Below are 20,442 nucleotides of genomic sequence, written 5' to 3'. Positions count from 1 at the left end.
AATAATATTTGTGTTCTATAGACCAGTATTATTTAATGGGGTTAAAGTACTCTGTCAGTTCAAAATATTGAACATGACCACATTATGAATACATCTTCGAGAAAGTAAATTTGATGGTTTGGATTTAAGTAACGTTGCATGAAATAGGCTAACCCTATTATAACCCTATTTTTGTGGGAAATGTTCGGTGGATGTTTGGTGCAAGATGCTCAAGATGGATGGCCTGAAAAGGTGAATATGCAACCACCTGAAAAGGTTTCATTAATACAGATTGTAGAATGCAAATTTGATACATTTCACTTGATTATTGTGCATAACATCTCAAAAGATATATTTTATGGGATTTTGGGGTTTTCGGGCATGAAGGGGTTAATATGCATTAATTGTCTCCACCAGGCCGAAGGCATGGGGAGAGAGTATGTTTTGCACTCCGTCCGTCCGTCCGTGTGTCCGTCCGTCCGCCCGTCCGTGTGTCCGTCCGCCCGTGTGTCCGTCCGTCTGTGAACAGCTAATCTCCGGCACCGTTAACCCGGTCGATGCCAAATTTTGCACACACACTCCCTGGATGCCAACAATGAACCTCTGCCCCACAATTTCCAGAACGGCCTGTTATAGCGCCACCAGGAGGCCGCTTTGTACAAAACAAGTTTTTGGACAGTACACCTACAGATTTTGTCCAAACATCATGCAAATTGGTACACAGTCTCTCTAGAGCCATTCAACGAAACGGGTCTTTCAGATTTCTCAGACTCCATCCTGATTGGCTAAGATTAGCTTCCAAAGTTCGCAGGAGTGCTCAGTTTCAAACAAAATGCTGCAAATCATGAACACATCGTCTGATTTCCGTGAAATTGCGCACGCACATTCCCACTAGGCCGAGGAAGAAATGCCACGTGAACATTTTCAACTCAGCCTCATGGTGGCGCTATAACTGGCCGCAAAGTGTTTTTACCTCCAACTGCACGGATTTGTGGATAACTTTGTATGCCAACTCCCTAGAAGCCAAGGAAAAACCTTTGCCTGGAATTTTTCACATCTGCTCTTTATAGCGCCACCAGGAGGCCGACATATGTAAAACACATTTTCTAATATTACTCCTTCAGATATTATCCAAATTTCACGCAAATCGGTACACATGCTCTCCATAGTCATGTGATCAAGACGGGTTTGTTTGATTTCTCATAATCCACCTTCATTGCCTACGATTGGCTTCTAAACTTTTCAGGAGTAGCCCGCTTTGTACAAATCGCCACAACTACTCAACGCAGCATCCGATTGCGGTGAAACTGTGCATGCATATTCCCACTAGGCTGAGGAAGAAATGCCACTTGACAGTTTTCAAATCAGCCTCATGGTGGCGCTACAACAGGCCAAGCTGTGTCACACACACACACACACACACACACACACACACACACACACACACACACACACACACACACACACACACACACACACACACACACACACACACACACACACACACACACACACACACACAAAAAACATGATTATATTACTCCTAAACATTTTGCCAAACATCACACACTCCTATCCTCCTGGTGGAGACCTGTGCCCAGAAGGGCACTTTTTCTAGTTAATAATGCATTCATCATAAATGAAATATATTGTGCATCTCCACATTCATAAACACTGTAGAAAGCTAATTTGATGCATTTAGACCAAGTATCTTGCATGAAATAGGCTACCATAAAACTCTATTTTGGGTGGATTTTTTGTGTTTTGGACATTAAGGGGTTAATAACTAAAAATGCCCAAGGGATATCACTGGGCACCCTCTTGAATTCTTAAGAGGTGACCCCAAGCTATACAAGAATCAGTTGGAAAAAAAAACTTTATCTGACGAAACCACGTTCAGCCAAAAATCAGCCTTCCGCTGCCTGACTAAATGCCAATGGGTCAATGATGAAAACCCACACTGCCCCTTCGTGGCAATCATTAAGCTATACTGTGTGTTTAACTAGCTTATAATGCAATTTACTCTTAACTCTTATAATCTATATTGGACCTAACATATGCTTATAGTTAATACTTTATAATGCTGTAGAAAATAATCAAATTCTCTCTATACTCTATAATGAAAATATGTATTTTGATTATTATATTACTCATCATTGTTCACTAGTAAATACTGCTTAAAATCAGGTGTTAGGTAAAGGGTCAATGGTGACACTCCAGTCAGTCCAGTTTGTAATTTTGGTGATCAAATGGCAGATCAAATCATCGAAAATTGTTGATCTACAAGCTCACAATGCATTACATGCCAAAATTCACTGACTCGATTTGTCTTTCTGATTTCACTCTTGTATCTCGGATAAGAGGAGCAAAATGTAAATTGTAACAGTCAGTCATGAACTGTTTACTTTAATCAAAAGAGCTTATGATGGCATCTGTTGTATTTTGCTGTACAAAAATGTATACATTCAGATATTTTCCAACAGCGAATTTGGCTATGAAACCAGCAAACCAGAAATTTTGATACCAGCAGTGAGTTTGGGGATCTTATGAAAGTTGACTACATAATATTATAGTCGACCACTGTGTGAACTTCAATGACATGAGCTTCCGCTGTATTACTCTCTTGTTCAAAAGTATAATTATCTTTTTTTCTGGTACATTGTGATACAGTGCCAGCAAGCATATACTGCTAATATAAGTGCTAACTAATGATTTGTATGTGGAATAGCCCCAGGCACAGCCCTGAACAGGAAGTCATAAAACGGCGACCCTCCTAATGTGACGTCCCTTTGTAAGGAGAGGAATTCTCAGTAACCCCTTCATAAATAGGGCAGCATATTTTCTAGTGGTTGAAGAAGATTTCTTTAAAAGTAGAACCACAATGTAAAAGGCCTGCATTCAAAACTTTACTTGAAAGTAGCCTACAAAAGTATTGCCATAAAAATGTAATTAAAGTACCAAAGTAAATATTAATCTTTTTTACATTTGTCACACCTTTTTTGCAATGCAACACGATTTTGAAATAGCAAAAATATAAAATAATATATGTTTTGTATACATCTCCAAAGTAACTAGTAACAAAAGCTGTCAAATAATTAAAAGAAATTAAAACGTTACTTTCCATCACTGCCAAAGTCAGTAGCATAACAGAATTCAATGTACATAGTAGGCCTACAATGATGTCACACTTATAAGTGTTCACTTCAGGGGAAAAGGCACGCTCAACTCAGACAGTCTTTAAGGTTCAGGCATGTGCTCTGGGTGCAGATTCAAAGCGAACATATAGAAAGAGAATAAAATCTGCACTTAGTAGTAGGCTAAATTCTGATACTGGCGAAGGCCTGCGCCCCGAAATGTGTTTGTCTGGTTTGACTGCTGCTGCGGATCGTCAACATTACACTTATAAGTGTGTAAGTATGTTCTTTGTTTGTTCTTTTTGATTACACCATGCATGCTTATGTTGAGAAGGTATATCTTAAGTTGGCCAAGAAAAAAAAGAGAAGGTATATCTTTGCACATATTCTAGTAGTCCTACAAATGTTTTGCTCTTTCTAACTATAATCTGACAAGACCCATGAACCAGAATCCACACTCATGCTCCCACATGCACACATACTCGGAAATTGACCTTAATATGTGTAGGCTACACATACTGTACAGTGTACACATCCACAACCACATGTTATAATGCAAAAAAAAATGAAAGCGGGACTATGAATCAATAAAGCATTACTACATAAGAGAGCTCTATAAGTCTTGAAGTGATTTCAAGAGTGCAGGCAACATGGAGCAGTGAGGGAGCAGTGAGTGAGGGATTCATTTTAAATATAGCCATACGCTGACCGTTAGAAATCTACAATTGGTAAAGTCCCAGAGTCCCCGAATCAAATGACCAAAGATTGAGCAAGGAGAAAAATAGGGCTGTTAAAAGAATGGAATGGAAAATGAAAAAAAGAGAAATACTCCAGAGATGAGGTAACCCCTCACGTGCCATGCACGCAGCCACGCATGCACGTACACACACACACACACACGTGCGCACACACACACACACACACACACACACACACACACACACACACAAAGCATCCAGGATGCTTCTTGTTCTGGCTTTCAAATCTGGGCGCTGACCACTGAGTGTCAGTGACCTCCAGCACCTCAGTGTGACTCGGTGACCATGAACAACATCATTTGTCCCCTGTACCCCCCTATCCATCATGCACAGCACATACCCTCAGGCTACAGCATTGAAACAGACACTTGTTTTGTGCAGGAAACTCTAATCCTATTCCCTCTTAAATTCCCTCCTCTTGCACAGACCCCCGCACCCCGTCCCCACATGTGCTCAAGCCAATATACAGACAGTGGATATGTAAGCAATTGTCAGTCAATTTAAAAGTCATGGCTGTGATAGTAACTTTGACCAGAAGATGGCACCATTACACTTGCCACTTTTCCATATCAAGATCTTGGGACATGTCTAGTGTACATCATCAGTTCTCAGTGTGATATCATCAAACACTGCAATGCCTCCATCTGTTTCTGGGGTGAGAAAGGTTTTTTTTATACAGATAATCAATATCAATATTTGGACCATCATGTCCTCAACTGATAATGTCATTGCTAGTAGTGGAGAAATGCACTGGCATACAATGGGGGATTTGGGAAATAGAATCCCATCATCACATATTTCATCCAATGGATCCATAAATACGGCAACATGCAGGACAACTGAGCATCTATACATGCATACTATACGCATGAATTACATTATACTGTACATGTGTTTATGGTTTCCTGGTATGTGAATAGACGGGCAGTCGTGTGGAGTGTGTACATTCATTGTATGTGTAGGCTAGGCTGCAAGGTTCTGGCTGTGGCACCAGCATGTATTTGTGTGTTAGGAGGAGTGGTTGGAGAGAGACCCAGGGGGGCCCTGAGGCAGTCTCAGGCCCAGGGGCCCATGGAGCAGCACAACACTGTGCATAAACATACACTAATCAGTTAAGTAGTCATTTGCATGCACTCCAACAACAATCACCTAAATTAATTAGTCTGATTAACCACTTAACCCTGTGTTATATAGGCTACTTCATTCTACAATGGTGGCGTCCACAAATATAGCCAAAACAATTCAATGTTACATGGATCTTCCAGGAAAAACAATGTTCCAGTAGGAATTGCTCTATACTGTATACATGTATACATTCAAAGCATTGACACATATTCACATACATGGAAATTATGGATCAATGGCCTTTTTCATGCAGTGATCTCTCTGATAATGCCCCATGTATTTCATTAAAGCAATTGGCTACGTGATCGCAGATGAACTCTATAGTGGAGTGCTCTCATCCCATTGATCAGTAACCTCAGTGCTGCATTCTAGTCATCTAGTCAGTGGACCCAAAAGGAAGCTCACACTTGAACTGCCATCAGCGTTTGTGTATTTATGCTAAACATTCCTCCACAATGTGTTACAGAAAATGTTTAGTATACAATGTATACACAGAGTAGAGCGACTGTAAGTCTCTATGTACAATGCCATATGACGGGCAGCAGTGGCTCAGGGGGTAGAGTGGCTGGTAGAGCAGCCGGATGGGAAAAAACGCGAGGTTCCCAGCTCAAAGTGTCCTTGAGCAAGACTCTGAACCCCTAATTGCTCCTGGTGTGCAGGTCGGTGACATACATGGTTTCCTCCACCATCGGTGGGTGAATGTAATGCACAATGTATGTAAAGCACCTTGGATAAAGGCGCTATATGAATGCACCATTTATATGAGATAGCACCTTCATACTGTATAGGCCTATAAGCATTTGTGAGACATTTAACACGTTAGCAGCCTACTATGCGTGTTCTTTACGCACGCACACACTATATTTGTTTTCATCCTTATAATTCCTTCTTATCTAGGAAAGATAAGGAAGCGCTTGTTTTTATGTTCAAGTTCTTTATTAGTGTCCCCGGGGTGCAATTTGGTTTACAGCAGGTCGTAGAGGTTTGAAACGTAAACCAGTACAACATAACAGACATGGCATGGGCACATCTGTGCAATTGTATGTACTGTATGTTACTGTTGTGTGTTTTGTAATGCATTTTTTACTTATTAACTGTAAACTGTGAGAGGACCTGGATGGAAATAAGTCTCAGGACTTCCTTGTGTCATCCTCAAACTGCTATGTGGTTAAGTTGCTTTTCAAATAAATCTAAATAAAATCATAGTTTAAGTCATGTTAAACCCTCTGAGCTTCAGTACACTGAACAAAATTCACACTTTGTACCATAATTGTGAAGCCATATACTCCCAATAGAGTAGTGTTAAAGGGCGGCAAGAAATTCCAAGGTCTTTCCTATTCAGTTTTCATTCTACATGTAGAAGTTTGAATGATTATTCAGGGTCTACACTCTACAGGCTGCATTTCATCAATTTAATTGTCTTCCATCTGATATGCTGGGCAGCAGAAGAAACAAGATAAGAATCCTTTCAATTATTATGCACAGGAATGTTGTGATTGTCTAGCGCATGAACCAGCTCAAAATCACGGCAAAAAAGATGGGAAACTCACAAAGGAATCTTAATTGAAAGCAAAACTATACAAAATACAGTCAGTTCATTATTGTGTAATACATGCATACAGTATGTACATTGTGCAAGCGCAGAAAGTAAATCAAAAGACAAACAAAAGCAAACAGTGTCGCCTTGCCTGTGTAGGAGAGAAAGAATAGCCTTGGCCGGCCTGCTTATAAATTCCCAAATGGATCAGGTGTGCCTCATCCCCAAGACAGCACACACTCCAGTTCCTAACAGGAACAGAAAACAAAATTAGAACAAACACAAACCAACTGGGAGGACAGACGACCACAACCTAGAGGTCACAGGGGCGGTTCTAGCCTGGCCCACTAGGTGGGCAGAAGAATATAATGAGGAGGCGATCCAGCCCCAGCCCCCCCAAAATCCCCGAAATGCTAAACACTATTCTATCATCATGTCAGTTTATCTATCTATGGCTATGCCCTCTGTGTTGTAGTCTGAACACTTCTCTGTTGTGTACATTTTCCCAGCCGTGTCTCCCTCCACCTCGCTACAGAGAGACATTTTTTGCGGTATGTGTTCAGGTGGGTCTAAAAATGCTGCCCACCCAATCATAAATGATAAATGGTACAGATATTTTGTGGCAAAACATATATATATTCCCTATAACTTGATTGGGTGGGCAGGATGCACATTTGGGTGGGCAGGACGCACGTTTGAGCCCACCCCTGCCTCCCCCTAGATTAGAACCAGCCCTGAGAGGACATCACACCCCCCTCCATAAGAGCGGAGGCCAAATAGGCACGCTAAAATACAATATACAATACAGTTCCTGCCTCCACATGACTGGTCCATGACCATTGCCCTCCAGCCTGTCCCTCCATCTCCCACCTCAGCAACGTCAGCCCTATGACCTAGGAGCACTCGGAGAGAAGGACATAGAACTGGGGAAGGAAGAAGCAGAGTGATGAGCAAATAATAAACTCTGTGTAGGAACTCAACCGTCCGCCACCAATTCCACTCAATTGTCTCTGATTTCACACAGACTGACCCTGACCCACACTGACCCAAGAAGACAAATAACAGCAGCGTGACAGCGTCTCACCAACATGTCGACGCCACTCACGCCAGACTTGACCTCACAGCTGCCAAAACCCAAAACTCAGCCTCAACTGAATACCAATTTGAGCCCGATCAGTTGTACTTGGTACAACAAGGTGTGAAGAATGTTACCAACCAAGTAGAATAGTCATCACCACCCTTAGCCCGTCTCCGGACCCCCCGGGTTGAGCTCCTTTGGAAAGTCATCAAAATGTCAGAAACTTTAACGTAGGGTTCCGAAAGGAGCTACACCACCCTCCAAGTCCTCCCTTACACAGACAAGAGGGAGCAAGACAAGAACAGGCCCACACATAAGGTACATTATATCAGATAAATCACATAAACAAAAATGAATTAAATAAAGATTTAATACAATTTGTATTATAGTTAATATAAATACTGTAACCAAGTTTAAGAAATGTAACATTCATTTTAAATGGCTAGGCCTACTGTCGGGATTTAATAGCCTGATAGTGGAAGCAATGAAGGACTTAATGTAGCAATTTGTTCTCAGACACTTAATAATGCCAGCCTAAAGGCATTGCCGTCAATTCACTGGACAGATCGTGGTCAGATTTGGCTAATAATTCCTTTTGCTTTCTGGGCCACCTGATTCTCCCAAAGGGAGCACAAGTCTCTTTGCTGGACTTAAAGCAGACTTTCACAATACAATTTAGGCTATTCTTGTCTTTCACAGACAGCCCATTAAACCAGCAAAAATAAATGAGAAAGTTAGAAGACTGTACAGGGCAGTATTATGCGTGTCTTAAGTACCAGGTCTTATTACTTAACTTAAGACCTGGAGGCGTGGCCAATGCTGTTTGGCCACTCAGAATAGCCAAATGGCATTGATCACGCCTCAAGGTCTTAAGTTAAGTAATAAGACCTGGTACTTAAGACACGCATAATACTGCCCTATAACTTTAAAGAATTTAAGTATATAAACATTTTAACAGACCATTAGCGTCTTTGGGGTTGAACTCGACTCCTGAAAGAACTTGGAGCTTCTTCTCTCCCTGGTTTCTGTTTGTGTGGCCTTTTAAAGTCTTCAGGTGCTCTTAATGAGCAGCGGCCATTTTGTGTTTTGACTCTGGGAAGTGTAGTTCTTTTGGGATGCCAAGCAAAAGCTCCACTACTGAGTTTTGACTGCACATAAATAGAGGTTCGTGCTGCTATGCAGCCCTCTCACGCCTACTTCGCACCGTCGATCCGACCAATATGTCTGAGTCATAGTGTCTGGGGTCCTGTCAAAGTACCTGTAGTGAAGAAAAAGCACTCAATATATGTCCTTTTCACATGATTTTATTTACCTCTGATGAGCAGACAACGTACGCGTTTCGGCCTAGTCAGCCTTCCTCAGCGCTGTCAACGCTGAGGAAGGCTGACTAGGCCGAAAGAGGTAAATAAAAGAATGTGAAAAGGACACATATTGAGTGCTGGCATTTTCTTCATTCTATTATGCATCATCGAGCCTTGCTCCTATAAGGATTTTTTGCGGGTAGTCTGCTTCGGCAGTAGCCTACTCTTCTCTTCTCAGAGTACCTGTTGTACCCGTCTATCTGCGTCCCCTTTGTGCCCATATATGGAGATTCCTGTAGGCCTATCAGTTCTTCTCCCTTTCATGTCCATATATATGGAGATCCCTGATGTTACCATATACCCATAATTCCATGATTATGAAATTGCCCGATATCTCAGATTATTTGCAGGGTCATATCTGACGACACAGATTCTGACTGATTCCGATATTATACGGATTATGCTACCTTCAAAGACAATACACAAAACAAAAGCAACAGAGACATTGACAGTCACATTATTATTGCGTCATCAATATCAGTGAAAATAATCTACATTATTTTGAGACCGATCCGATACTGGTATGGAATGTTTATGGCCGATATGGCCGATTTCGGACATGCCCATATATATGGGCATATCGGTCGGATCGGCAATTCTTGGACAACCGCTATCCGAACGACCCCGACCGCGCCTTGCTCCAAGTTTGAAGTCGATCGGTTGACTTATTATGCGCATGGCTGTATAGAGCGTCGCAGTCCCGCCCCCTTTCATGACGACAGCAGGCCCAGGAAATAGTTTCCAATGCACTAACCCTAACAAACACAATATTTTGGACCAAACAAATAATTACAATGAAAAAAAAGTGTTGTAACCTGCCGTTTTCTTCTTCTTTCTAATTATTTGTTCAACCCGAAAAATGGTGTTTGTTGTCATGATTTGTCACGACAAGAGTTGACTTTGTACGAGGCTTAAAAGGTCTTTAAATAAATACTTTTTGAAATGTCTATGAAGAAAATGAACGGAGAATCATTTCCTGGGCCCTGGTAGGGGGCGGGACTGCAACGCTCTATATGTGCATAGCAGTTGGGCCAGTGGCTCTGGAGTCTGGATATCCATATATGCCTATATGGGCGTATCAAATGATACGTAGCTTGCAGAGTTAGTTCAGTCAGATATACTCAAGGGGTTTAATACGCTGCATTACTATGTACTTCTATGTTCCATCTGACCTCACTGACACCAGATTAATAGTTTAACTCCTGCTTCTCAACTGTGCCGTATTAAGAGGCTCTGTTGTTTCAGCGCTTCTTGCCCTTTAGGGCGTCTTACTGGTAATATTTGCTTTAAGCAGTGACGTCATGTGGCAGCTACAGTGGGCGCCCCTCACTTAACACAAGTGTGATTTTATTTTTATTGTTTTCCGCCCAACAGCAATTTGGAGCTCATATGGAGACGAATTGAAATTAGATTTTCAGGGTGCAAAAGGCTTGAAGATTGTACTAAAAACGTCTAGTAGGCCTACTGAACAGAAACGTTCACAGTCCCACCTCCTGTCAGGGTGACGGCAGTCTCAGGTGACGACGAAGAGTGGCGTTGATGAGTCAGCAAGTGACATTGGTGGGTGACATTTGGATAGTGACTGATCTCACATTCCTTTGCAGTCACATATATAAATGTAGAGCTGAAACCTTCACACCTAGTGTGAACAGTGAAACTGCTTACCAGTGGTTGGTTAGTCCTTGATTGTTGAATGTGTGATCAGTTTCAGTCTCTTGGTGTGCTAGTGAATCACCTACATTGTACTACATTGGGATTCTTCAGTTAGGAAGTTTCCACTTTCATGTGCCTGAGAGTCTCCGGGTCCTTCCACATACCTTTGTGACAGTAACGTATCTGACAACATACCCATCGCCAAAATATCTTTGACATATAGTTCCATCATTTCAAGGTTCCATCATTTCAAGGTTCCTTGCTGCATGCCAAAGCATGCAGATGCTTTGCAAAGAAACAAAAATGTCTGAGTTGTCGAGTGACACAGAGGTATCCTGTGGATGGACAATACTAAATGAGGAGACGACTCTGGGGCCAAAGAAATATTGGACTGACCTAGAGACAACTAGTGCTCAAGTGATAAAGCCAGAGCTACAGAACCCTAGCCTGGTTAATAAACCAGACCGAATCAGCCGTTGGCAAAAAAAAGTTGCCTACCAGCGGATTTCGGTCTGGCGAGGCTCAGTAGCACGCCTCTTTCCTACAATCGAGAACAGGTCGGACCAATCGGGACACGGTATGCAATATGGGCGGGCTTTGGTACAGTGACGTTCAATGCTTGAGACTTTTGACTGACAGTAGCTCTGACCAATTGCGTCAAAGAGAGAATGTTTGAACCCGCCCCCTGGGAAATGAAATCCAAGTGGAGCCAGCCCAGACTGATATACCGCGACAGTGTTGTGTGATATTAGTCTGGCTTATTAGCCAGGCTAACAGAACCCACCAGCCTCTTCTGTTGGTCATGTGGAAGAGAAGGCTGGTTCACTTGATGGCAACACCCTAGATAACAGTCCAAGCTGCCAGCAAGCAGGAGAGACAGAGCATGTGACTCTGTTCCCCACCAGTGACCATTTGAACATTGTGACTTTAAGAGACGTGAGAGAGGATGAACATGCAGTATTGGAGCCAGAGGAGAAAGCAGCCAATGAGGACTTCCAAATTGGAACATCCTTTAGCAGCCAGTACACCTTCACTGCAGTAGAGACTGTTTTTCCAGTTCAGCAGCCAGCAGCAGCAGTGGCAAACTTTGGCAGCAGTGAGGATGAGACAGCAGGTAGCTCCACTGAGGTCCTGCAGAGACCAAGGTTGAGGAATACCTGCACTGTGTCGGCACCTGAGGAACACGATGTGTTCCAATCACAGGAACAGATTATTGAGGAATACATCAAATACATCAAGTACATCCTTCTCACTGTATGCATCCTTATGGTTATAGCCGCCATAAGGACCCAGAGAGATGACTTGCTCATGAAGCTGAAACAGACTTCTGAGAGGATGGCTGTCATGGAGCATCAGTTAACATTGGAAAATCAGCTCTTGAAAAAACATAATCGATGTGTTGCAGTTAGTGGATGTTTTATAGGGTTAGTAATAGGGTTAACTGTTGGTGAGATTGTACGAAGGACCAGATTGCAAACCTTAAGAAGAAAAGCCCGTAGAGTTGGCGGTGGCCGGTTTGCTTGAAAGTATCATAAAATGCACTAAAACGTAGGGCATATGATACAGTTGGAGAAGCACTGACATATTCTATCAAACAATACAATCTTGAGGCCCACTTACTTGTCAGTAGGCTACAGCCAGGAGATGTAAGTTCTAATGAATTTCCACCAAGTAAGAGAGTGAATGTGTGTCATTGTATGCATACATGTTTTAATATACTTGTGAGGGAGTTGTGAGCAGGTGTCGTGCACAGAAAATAGCTGATCTACAAGCTTGATTTCTTCTTAAAAAAACAAAACAAAAAAAGATTGTAAAATTGACTTAAATATTGATGTCCTCGCATATATAGTATTGTGTGCATGCATATGCATGCTAGCTGAGCAATGGGTGGACTAGCTAGCTACTGATTGTCAGTATTCTGTCACTCACAGAGGGAAGGAGAGGAGAGAGGAGTGAGAGCCTGGCAGGTGTACAGAGGATCCTTCCATGCACTGATGTCACTCCAGTGTGGATCTGACAGACAGGAGGTTAGAAAGCCCACCACCTCCTCCTACCTATTCCTATTTCACTTGCCCACAGCCCTGAGGGTTAAACATGAATAATGAATCCTGGCTCGCTCATAGCGAGTACCCAGAAGACACTGCTTACCTTCATGCCAATACTCTGCTATGCTCTTGTCAACGGAGGGTAACCCACAATATTCCATAACCTGGAACTTTCCAGAACCTGTGAAGTTATATTATGTATTGTTTTGGTTATTAAAAAAACTGCAAGCTGCAAAATACATTTTACAGCACAGCATGGTATCTGGACCATGGCATGATACTGACCATGATACGGACGGACATGATACTGTGTCAGTATCACGGTCATCATTAATGACCGTGGTAATGACATGATACTGACCATGATACTGACCATGCTGACTGACATGGCACTGACCATGTTAATGACATGATACTGACCATGGTACTGACATGATAAGGACATGATACTGACCATGACTAATAATCTTGATACAAAAGGACCTGAAGAAGATCCTTGGAGGATCGACATGGACCACTAATAAAGTTGATCTTTTCCATGGAGGTGAAACTCTTGTTTATGCCGGGTTTCACGTTTGCAGCTCAGGAGCAAAAGAAAAGAATTAGAAGCAAATAATGGAAAACAAAATGGGCACAAAAAGACAAAAAGACAAAACAATAGCACATGTTAAAATCAGTACTCAAGCCATTGTTTGAACTTAATGTGCAACTGATTTGCACCTAAAATTGCTAGGTAGGTAGCATTTTGAACATCAACTGTCAATTGTTTTTGCAAACCGCAGCGATGACATCACCTTTGCATAGTGTGCCAAATCAATGATGTCTGTTATTCCAGAGTGGAGGCCAAAGGCTGGAAGATATTTCCGAGATAAACATCCACTTGTGACATCAGACTGTGGGAGTACTGCTCTTAGAGCCACTCCAGACAGAACCAATACCAATTTAGACCTCAATTTAATCAGCATGGTGCACTAACGTGATAAACAAAGATTGTACTTCTGAGTATGGCTGACAAATGGCCTCACCTAGAACATCAGATATTTGGCTGAAATAGGCCTAAGGGGAAATGGCAATGGCATGGCCAAGAATTATGCGATGCTTCTTTTGATAATCAGCCCTACTATAATAATGCTGTACATGTGTTTTAGGAGATGGGCAAAGAATGTCAAGGCTTTGTTTTCAGAGATATGGTTTGAAAACAATTTTGCATATCATGGCTGTAAGGCAGAAACGAGCGAACTCCATTTTTCAGGTTTTTTCCCCCATAAATCAAGGGGAGCACCTCTGTACTTAAAAAAATATTGAATGGTATTAAAAAGTGCTTCTGACAAAACAGCTATGTTGAGCTAACTTCATTGGACCCTCACTGTCTGCTAAAGCAGCCAACTCCACGACTCTCCCCCTCTCGTGCATGTATCTGACAATATATAAAGTGAAGTCACAATACCAACTTTGATGAGGCAGTATTGCTTTGTTTTAAAAATATATGGTTGGGGTTTTTGGAGTTAGCTCTTTTCTGCCCGACATATTGACTATCAAGATATTCCATAGAATGTCTAGGACCTACAGTATATAAAGCGTGATTATTTGGTTTATAATTTAGTTTTTTTTTTTAGCTACAAAATAATCCAGACAACACCATTTCCATTGGCTGAGCATTTAATGTATAACAACCGTACAAAGTGAACCATTTGCTTGCAAAATAGTAGTGTTTTGTATGTACAATATTTATAATATATAGCTTAAAAAAAGATTCAAAGTTTAAATGTCTGACAGCATATTGCACAACACATATATAAATTATCATCGTCAAAACACACAATGAAACAGTGTATAACTTTGTCATAATCTGACCCTTTAACAGGAAATATATTTTTCTTTTTTTCTTTTATCGACATAATGAATCAGGATTCTTGGGAAAGTAAAACAACCCGACTGGTATTCAAATGAGAAGCTCTCAGGATGTTGCCAATACACAGAGTCACAGTTTGATGTGGAGTGTGAAATGTGAAATATCCTCAAGCATTGGATGGAATTCGCTTAAATGGCAGTAAATGAATCAACTGACAAAAGAAGTGAACAAATCAAAGGTAATTCCATGACAATATAACGATTTTCTTTTTTTCTTGTAAATCATCCAGTTTGAATATGGCACTCAATAAATACAGCAGCAATAAAAATACACAAAACATTTTTTGCTTTGATTAACCGGTCACTTGAACCCCCACATCCATATTGTGGGGGCTTGTAGATCGGCTATTCTTGGAAAAGAGATTTAGTGTAGACGTAAAAAAAAAAAAGAAGAAACAAAGTGGTACGAGTACGGAGCCAACTCAGGTCCAGTTTACTAAAAATAACAGTGAAATGTGAAAGTTATTATCATCTTTTCGCAAGACCTTGCTGTAGAGTCGTGAACAATATAAATCAAAAGTTTGTTAAAAGTATTCTTAGGATCAAACTGGACATTTAAAAAATGAAATGTAAATCAAGCACACACTTGGTGGACGAAATATGAGGAACACCGTGCTAATACTGAGCGGCACCCCCTACCATTGATCCCAATCTCGTCGGTGTCCAGGCTTAAGAGACCTCTTTGTTCAACCTATTTTGTCTTCCACAGTGGATCTAATTCTATGACTCAAAGCTTTCACCTGGATTAATTTGGTCACAATCCAATCCTCACAGAAAAGAAATGAAACAGGTGTTCCAAATAGGTCACACACCCAGTGTAATTCAAGTAATTCATGTTCAATGTAAACAATGACTGATGCAAGAGGATGGTAGGGAAGGAGCGGAGAGAGGGAATGGGATTGTGATAAAGCCAGCATGGGGTTAATCTGATCCATGGCAAAGATTTCAGGGTTATAGCGTCATTAATCATGCTTTCGCATACAGTTCAATTTGGTCTCCCACTTATCTTTGAATGGCCGAATTAGTGGTGTATAGATCATTATTGTACAGAATTCCAATCCCCAACGGAATACTTCCAATGGCTATCTATTATTAATAGCTTCTGCAGGGACATATACATGAATGAAACATGAGAAATATTACATTTGGCACCAGAAAGCCTGGGTTTGGGACCTATTAGAACTATTTGTACAAATACTCCAAAATGAATTCCAAGATAATGTATTATTAGTGAAGCCTAATGCAGGAATTCACAGAGTAAGACGATAAATTCCAAAAGTCTTCAGGAAATGGGTGGATGTATTCCGATACAGAGCTTCAGGTGGAACAGAGATATTTAGCGACCACATACAGTCTTTAATGTTCTCTTTACATAGGCCTTCAGAAGGCGCAAGGAAAAGGCTTTGTTACACAAGATTACATGTCTCTGCAATGTCTGCACCAATGGCAATGCCAGTCCAAGGCCAAGTCTATTGATATGTACTGCATTCCCAATAGGTCCCAGTCGACGTCCTTCATCTTTCTCATAATGAAGGTTCTCTTGGTCTTTATTTTGTTTTAAGTGCAAAATCCAGGTTATTACCTCCCCTCTTCAGCAAGTTCCCATTGAAGACTCTTCGTCTTGAGCCATTCTGTAATAAGTGCTATCCTCCACAGATCGTCAGCTATCGATTTACACCGTTTACTGTAGCATAGCCCAAAACCATTGGTGGACGGTAACAAAGTACATTTACTTCAGTACTGTACTTAGGTACATTCTTTGAGTATTTGTACTTGAGTATTTGTATTGTTGGAGGATACATTTCAAAGCGTAGCATATTGTACTTTTGACTCCACTACATTTCTAGGGAAAGGGAAAATGTGCATTATGATAAAACCATGGCACTTAAGCCTTATTTCAATATAGTGAAATTAGCTGACCAGCAAGCTGACAAAAAAAATGCAAAATAGCTCTATATTCTTATAGTACACCTTGATATAGTGTTTGTTCAGTAACAGGAGTCTCCCCGTCTCCCCTGCGTTTTGGAAAACAGAAAGGTCGGGATATCCATTGATCCAATCAGGAGAAAGAACTTGCACAGAATACAGATTAAACAAGTGAAATTGAGAGTGATGGCACTTTGAACTGAGCAGCAGACACAATTGGAACTGGAACACTAACTTGAAGCTGCTAAATCGGTACTATTTCCTGACTGGCTGACATTTTTCCACCAACCTATGGAGAACCCAGTGGCTGAACAAACACTCAATAGCAATGATTACTATCAGAAAATATTGCTTTAACCTTTTAACAAAAAACTAAGTACAGCACTCAAGTAAATGAGTTTGTTACAGTTCACCACTGCCAACAACTACAGAGACAAACCTTGGACGAGTTGGATGCTCAACAGTAACAAAATACAAAGGTCCAAAACCTCTCGCTATAGGCGCATTTCAGAGGTTGGGTGTTTGCCTTTTGGAGTTCCTTCAGATAAAAACAAAAACATCCATGGCAGTGGATTTATGGGTCCCTAACCACTTTTTGTACTACCTACCCATCTGTGTGTGTGTGTGTGTGTGTGTGTGTGTGTGTGCGAGCGCGTGCATGTGTGTGTGTGTACATGTATGCACAGTACAGTATGTGCATGTGTGCACCTGTGTGTGCACCCGCATGTTGCATACAGTATCATCGCGGTCGGATGGAAACCGTTACTTTGCAGGAAAAGGAAGAACCTCTGTTCTAATGGATCCAATGTAGTTATTGTTGAGTCACAAGTTCTTAATACGTTTCTACATTGTTTCTACATTGTTTCAATATTATGTCAAATCCCAAAATTGCGGAAATATACAGATCTACAAGCTCACAGCGCATGGCTTTGTGAGTCAAGTCATGAGCGTGTAGATCTGCTATTATCACTAACTTAGTGTGACACTAAATTATACTGTATATATAGATATGTAGATACAATGTTTCTGCCACGACATGATAATGTGTATAGTTTATAGTGTGTGTGTGTTGTGTGTGTGCGCGTACGTGTCCAGGGTGTTGCTCGTGCTCAGCTCCTGCCCTGTGTAAATAAAGATTAATAAACAGAGTGTCTCAGCTCTCTGCAGAGATAGCTGAGATGAGCTGCTCCAACTTGTAGGCCAGCTTCTGCTTCCGGGCCTGCTCGTCCTGCTCCAGGGCTTCTGTGATCTAACGCACGCACGTGCACGTGCGCGTACACACACACACACACACACACACACACACACACACACACACACACACACACACACACACACACACACACACACACACACACACACACACACACACACACACACACACACACACACACACACACACACACACACACACACAGTTTGCATTACTGTATGTGAGGACATCAACATTTTAGGACAGTGATTATATGAATGCCGTCAACCATATGCCTAAAGCCTAACAATAGCCGGTCTTGTAGATCGGCATGACGCTAACCCTAACCTCAAATACCTAATCCTTAACCTCAGCCTGGACCTTTTCCTAATTGTAAGCCCAACTCAACACATCGTTTTTAACCATAAAAAAATGGTTTGCACGCACACGCACACACACACACACACACACACACACCCACACCCACACCCACACCCACACACACACACACACACACACCCCTGCTCTCTCGCATACTGTACCTCTCCACCCAGCTGCAGTGCCAAAGGCATGAATGCATGGCCTTGAAGTGTCCTATAAATGTCTATGTTAAATTCAAATTATAGAGATACTGCAATACATATAAATGAGTGTTTGTTCTCCGCGGTTGACATTGTTTTAGATTAGTTTCAGTTTTAGTTTTCTCTGAATCCCCTACAGCCAGCTTCACCCGGCTGTGATTATACATAATGGATTCTTAATCGACCTATACCTGCTTCAATAGCATTTACATAAACGATGTAAACAAAACAATAGCAAACAGACACATATTGCAAAACTTGACTCTCGCCAAACAAAAGACTCACTAAACAAAAGATCCACTAGAACTATAGTGAATGGGTAGAGAGAGGTTGACTGGGAACCATTAGGTCCCCGGTTTGTGCCCTGGTCTTCCCATTCATTCATTTCTTAAGAGCCTGCCCAGGGACAACAGATGAAATTTAGCTTTGGCTAACTCTGGCCCATTTACATTGATGTGAAAACTGACATGTTGATTAATGAGCTTTGTCCCTGTCAAATAAATAAATAAAATAAATAAATTCTATGTGCTGATGTAGTCAGTAAGCCTTGCCGAGCCATGAGGCCCATCTCCTGTTCATGTTGATGTAGTTCATATTCATAAGTTCTTGTTCATACTTTTCATTGGTTAAAAAATTCTAAAACACACAAACAAACGTAACCACTTTTACTTCCAAGATTTTCCATAATACGCCCATTCTCAAATCAACTCCGAGGGTAATCTGAGAACCCTTCGTCAAAAAATTAAGGAAAACAGCGCCCTCTTTTCCCTGAATTTGACGAGTCAACAGTCTGTCTCGAGAGACTACTCTGAGGGTGACTTGCCCGGAGATTAGAGATGTCCGATACTGTATTGGTATCGGAAAAGTATCGGTATCGGCCCCTATTTGCCATATCGGGTCATATCGTGCCAGTGAATATGCCAGTCTAACCACTGATCCGACACAGGGGTAAGGGGTTAACACTATGGCAGGTAAATAAAATGTTGGGGCATGTGGAGTTTGCTTTCGAGTTGCCCAAATTGCAAGTGCACATATGAGTGAGGAGTCTGCTCTAAACACAACACAGGATATATAGCTAGATAGCTTTAAACACAACACGAGATCACAACACTGGTATCGGTATTCGGCATCGGTATCGGCTAACACAGAAATTGTGTTATCGGGATCGGATCGGGAACGAAAAAAGTGTATCGGGACATCCCTAACATTGGAGATACAAGGTTTCTGCCCAACAGCAACTGTATATCAAACTGCAAGGCTCTCTGAAATTCAAAAGGTAATAGAACCACTTTGTAGTCTCACCTCTTGGCTGTACTTGCTGACGTAGGCGTAAATCTCATGGAGGGCACTGAGTACGTTGAACTCGTTGGAGTGAAGGCGGGCCTGCTCTGCCAGATAGGCATTCATGTCCTGATCGCTGATGGCAGGCAAGCGGTTGATGTCAGCGTAGTACCTAGAGGGAGACATGCATGGTCAGTGGTCAGCATCAGTGTGTGTGTGTGCGTGTGTGCGTGTGTGTGTGTGTGTGTGTGTGTGTGTGTGTGCGTGTGTGTGTGTGTGTGTGCATTGATTTGTATTACTATACTTAGTTTAGAGAGCCAAATGTCCTCGCAAATATAGTAGGATTTGAGAAATAGAGATTGTGAGGACAATTTTGTTTTTAAAGGTAGTGTATAATTTTCTTTGGTTAAAATAAGTGTTAAAAAGCTCTATGTTGTGATAGTACTCATTGCTATAGTGTTTTTTCAGTAACAGGAGTAGTCTCCATGTCTCTCCAGATTTTTATTAAACAGAAAATGTATTTTCAGAAACACAATAATCTTGAAACCTCTGGCTTATAATTATAATAAACTGTACCTCTCCACCCAGCTTTTGTAGTGTGGTATGTCCTTAGCGTAGAGCAACTTGGTGGAAGGCGAGTCCTTGCCCAGACGGTGTTCAGACGTTGAACAGGAGTCCATGAAGGTCTGGGCCACCACAGACAGACAGGCGTCTGTTATGCTGTTTTTATGGATGTCAAACACAAACTGTGGATTCTTGATCACGTTCACCCAGAAGCGCAGTGGCAAGCTAAGGTGAAACACAGAAGAGAGAGAGATGGAGGGAGAGAGAGAGAGAGAGAGAAATTTGACAGTACGTCCCATGAAATAATCTGACCAGAT

The 20,442-nt window shown here is 41.6% G+C and overlaps 2 protein-coding genes across 2 annotated transcripts in view; both read right to left on the bottom strand.

Annotated features, from left to right (window-relative positions):
• The window catches only part of LOC306929876 (RNA polymerase-associated protein LEO1-like), a gene marked incomplete at both ends in the record, with an annotated part of 209,764 nt that overhangs the window by 78,804 nt on the left and 110,518 nt on the right, over positions 1 to 20,442 (bottom strand). The gene's annotated exons all lie outside the window — the stretch shown is intronic.
• Positions 14,332 to 20,442, bottom strand: part of LOC306929146 (plexin-A2-like) — a 104,805-nt gene continuing 98,694 nt past the window's right edge. Inside the window, exons 30-32 of the mRNA XM_079509566.1 lie at positions 20,138 to 20,350; positions 19,583 to 19,733; positions 14,332 to 17,756 (exon numbers count right to left, since the gene is read on the bottom strand). Coding sequence (XP_079365692.1) covers positions 17,661 to 17,756; positions 19,583 to 19,733; positions 20,138 to 20,350 — 460 coding nt within the window. The 3' untranslated portion in view covers positions 14,332 to 17,660. The remainder of the gene's footprint in view (positions 17,757 to 19,582; positions 19,734 to 20,137; positions 20,351 to 20,442) is intronic.

The sequence above is a fragment of the Electrona antarctica genome (genome assembly GCF_951216825.1).
Source record: "Electrona antarctica genome assembly, chromosome: 9".
NCBI lineage: Eukaryota > Metazoa > Chordata > Actinopteri > Myctophiformes > Myctophidae > Electrona > Electrona antarctica.
Note: the sequence above shows the minus strand (reverse complement) of the source record. Positions and strands in the feature narration are given on the sequence as shown.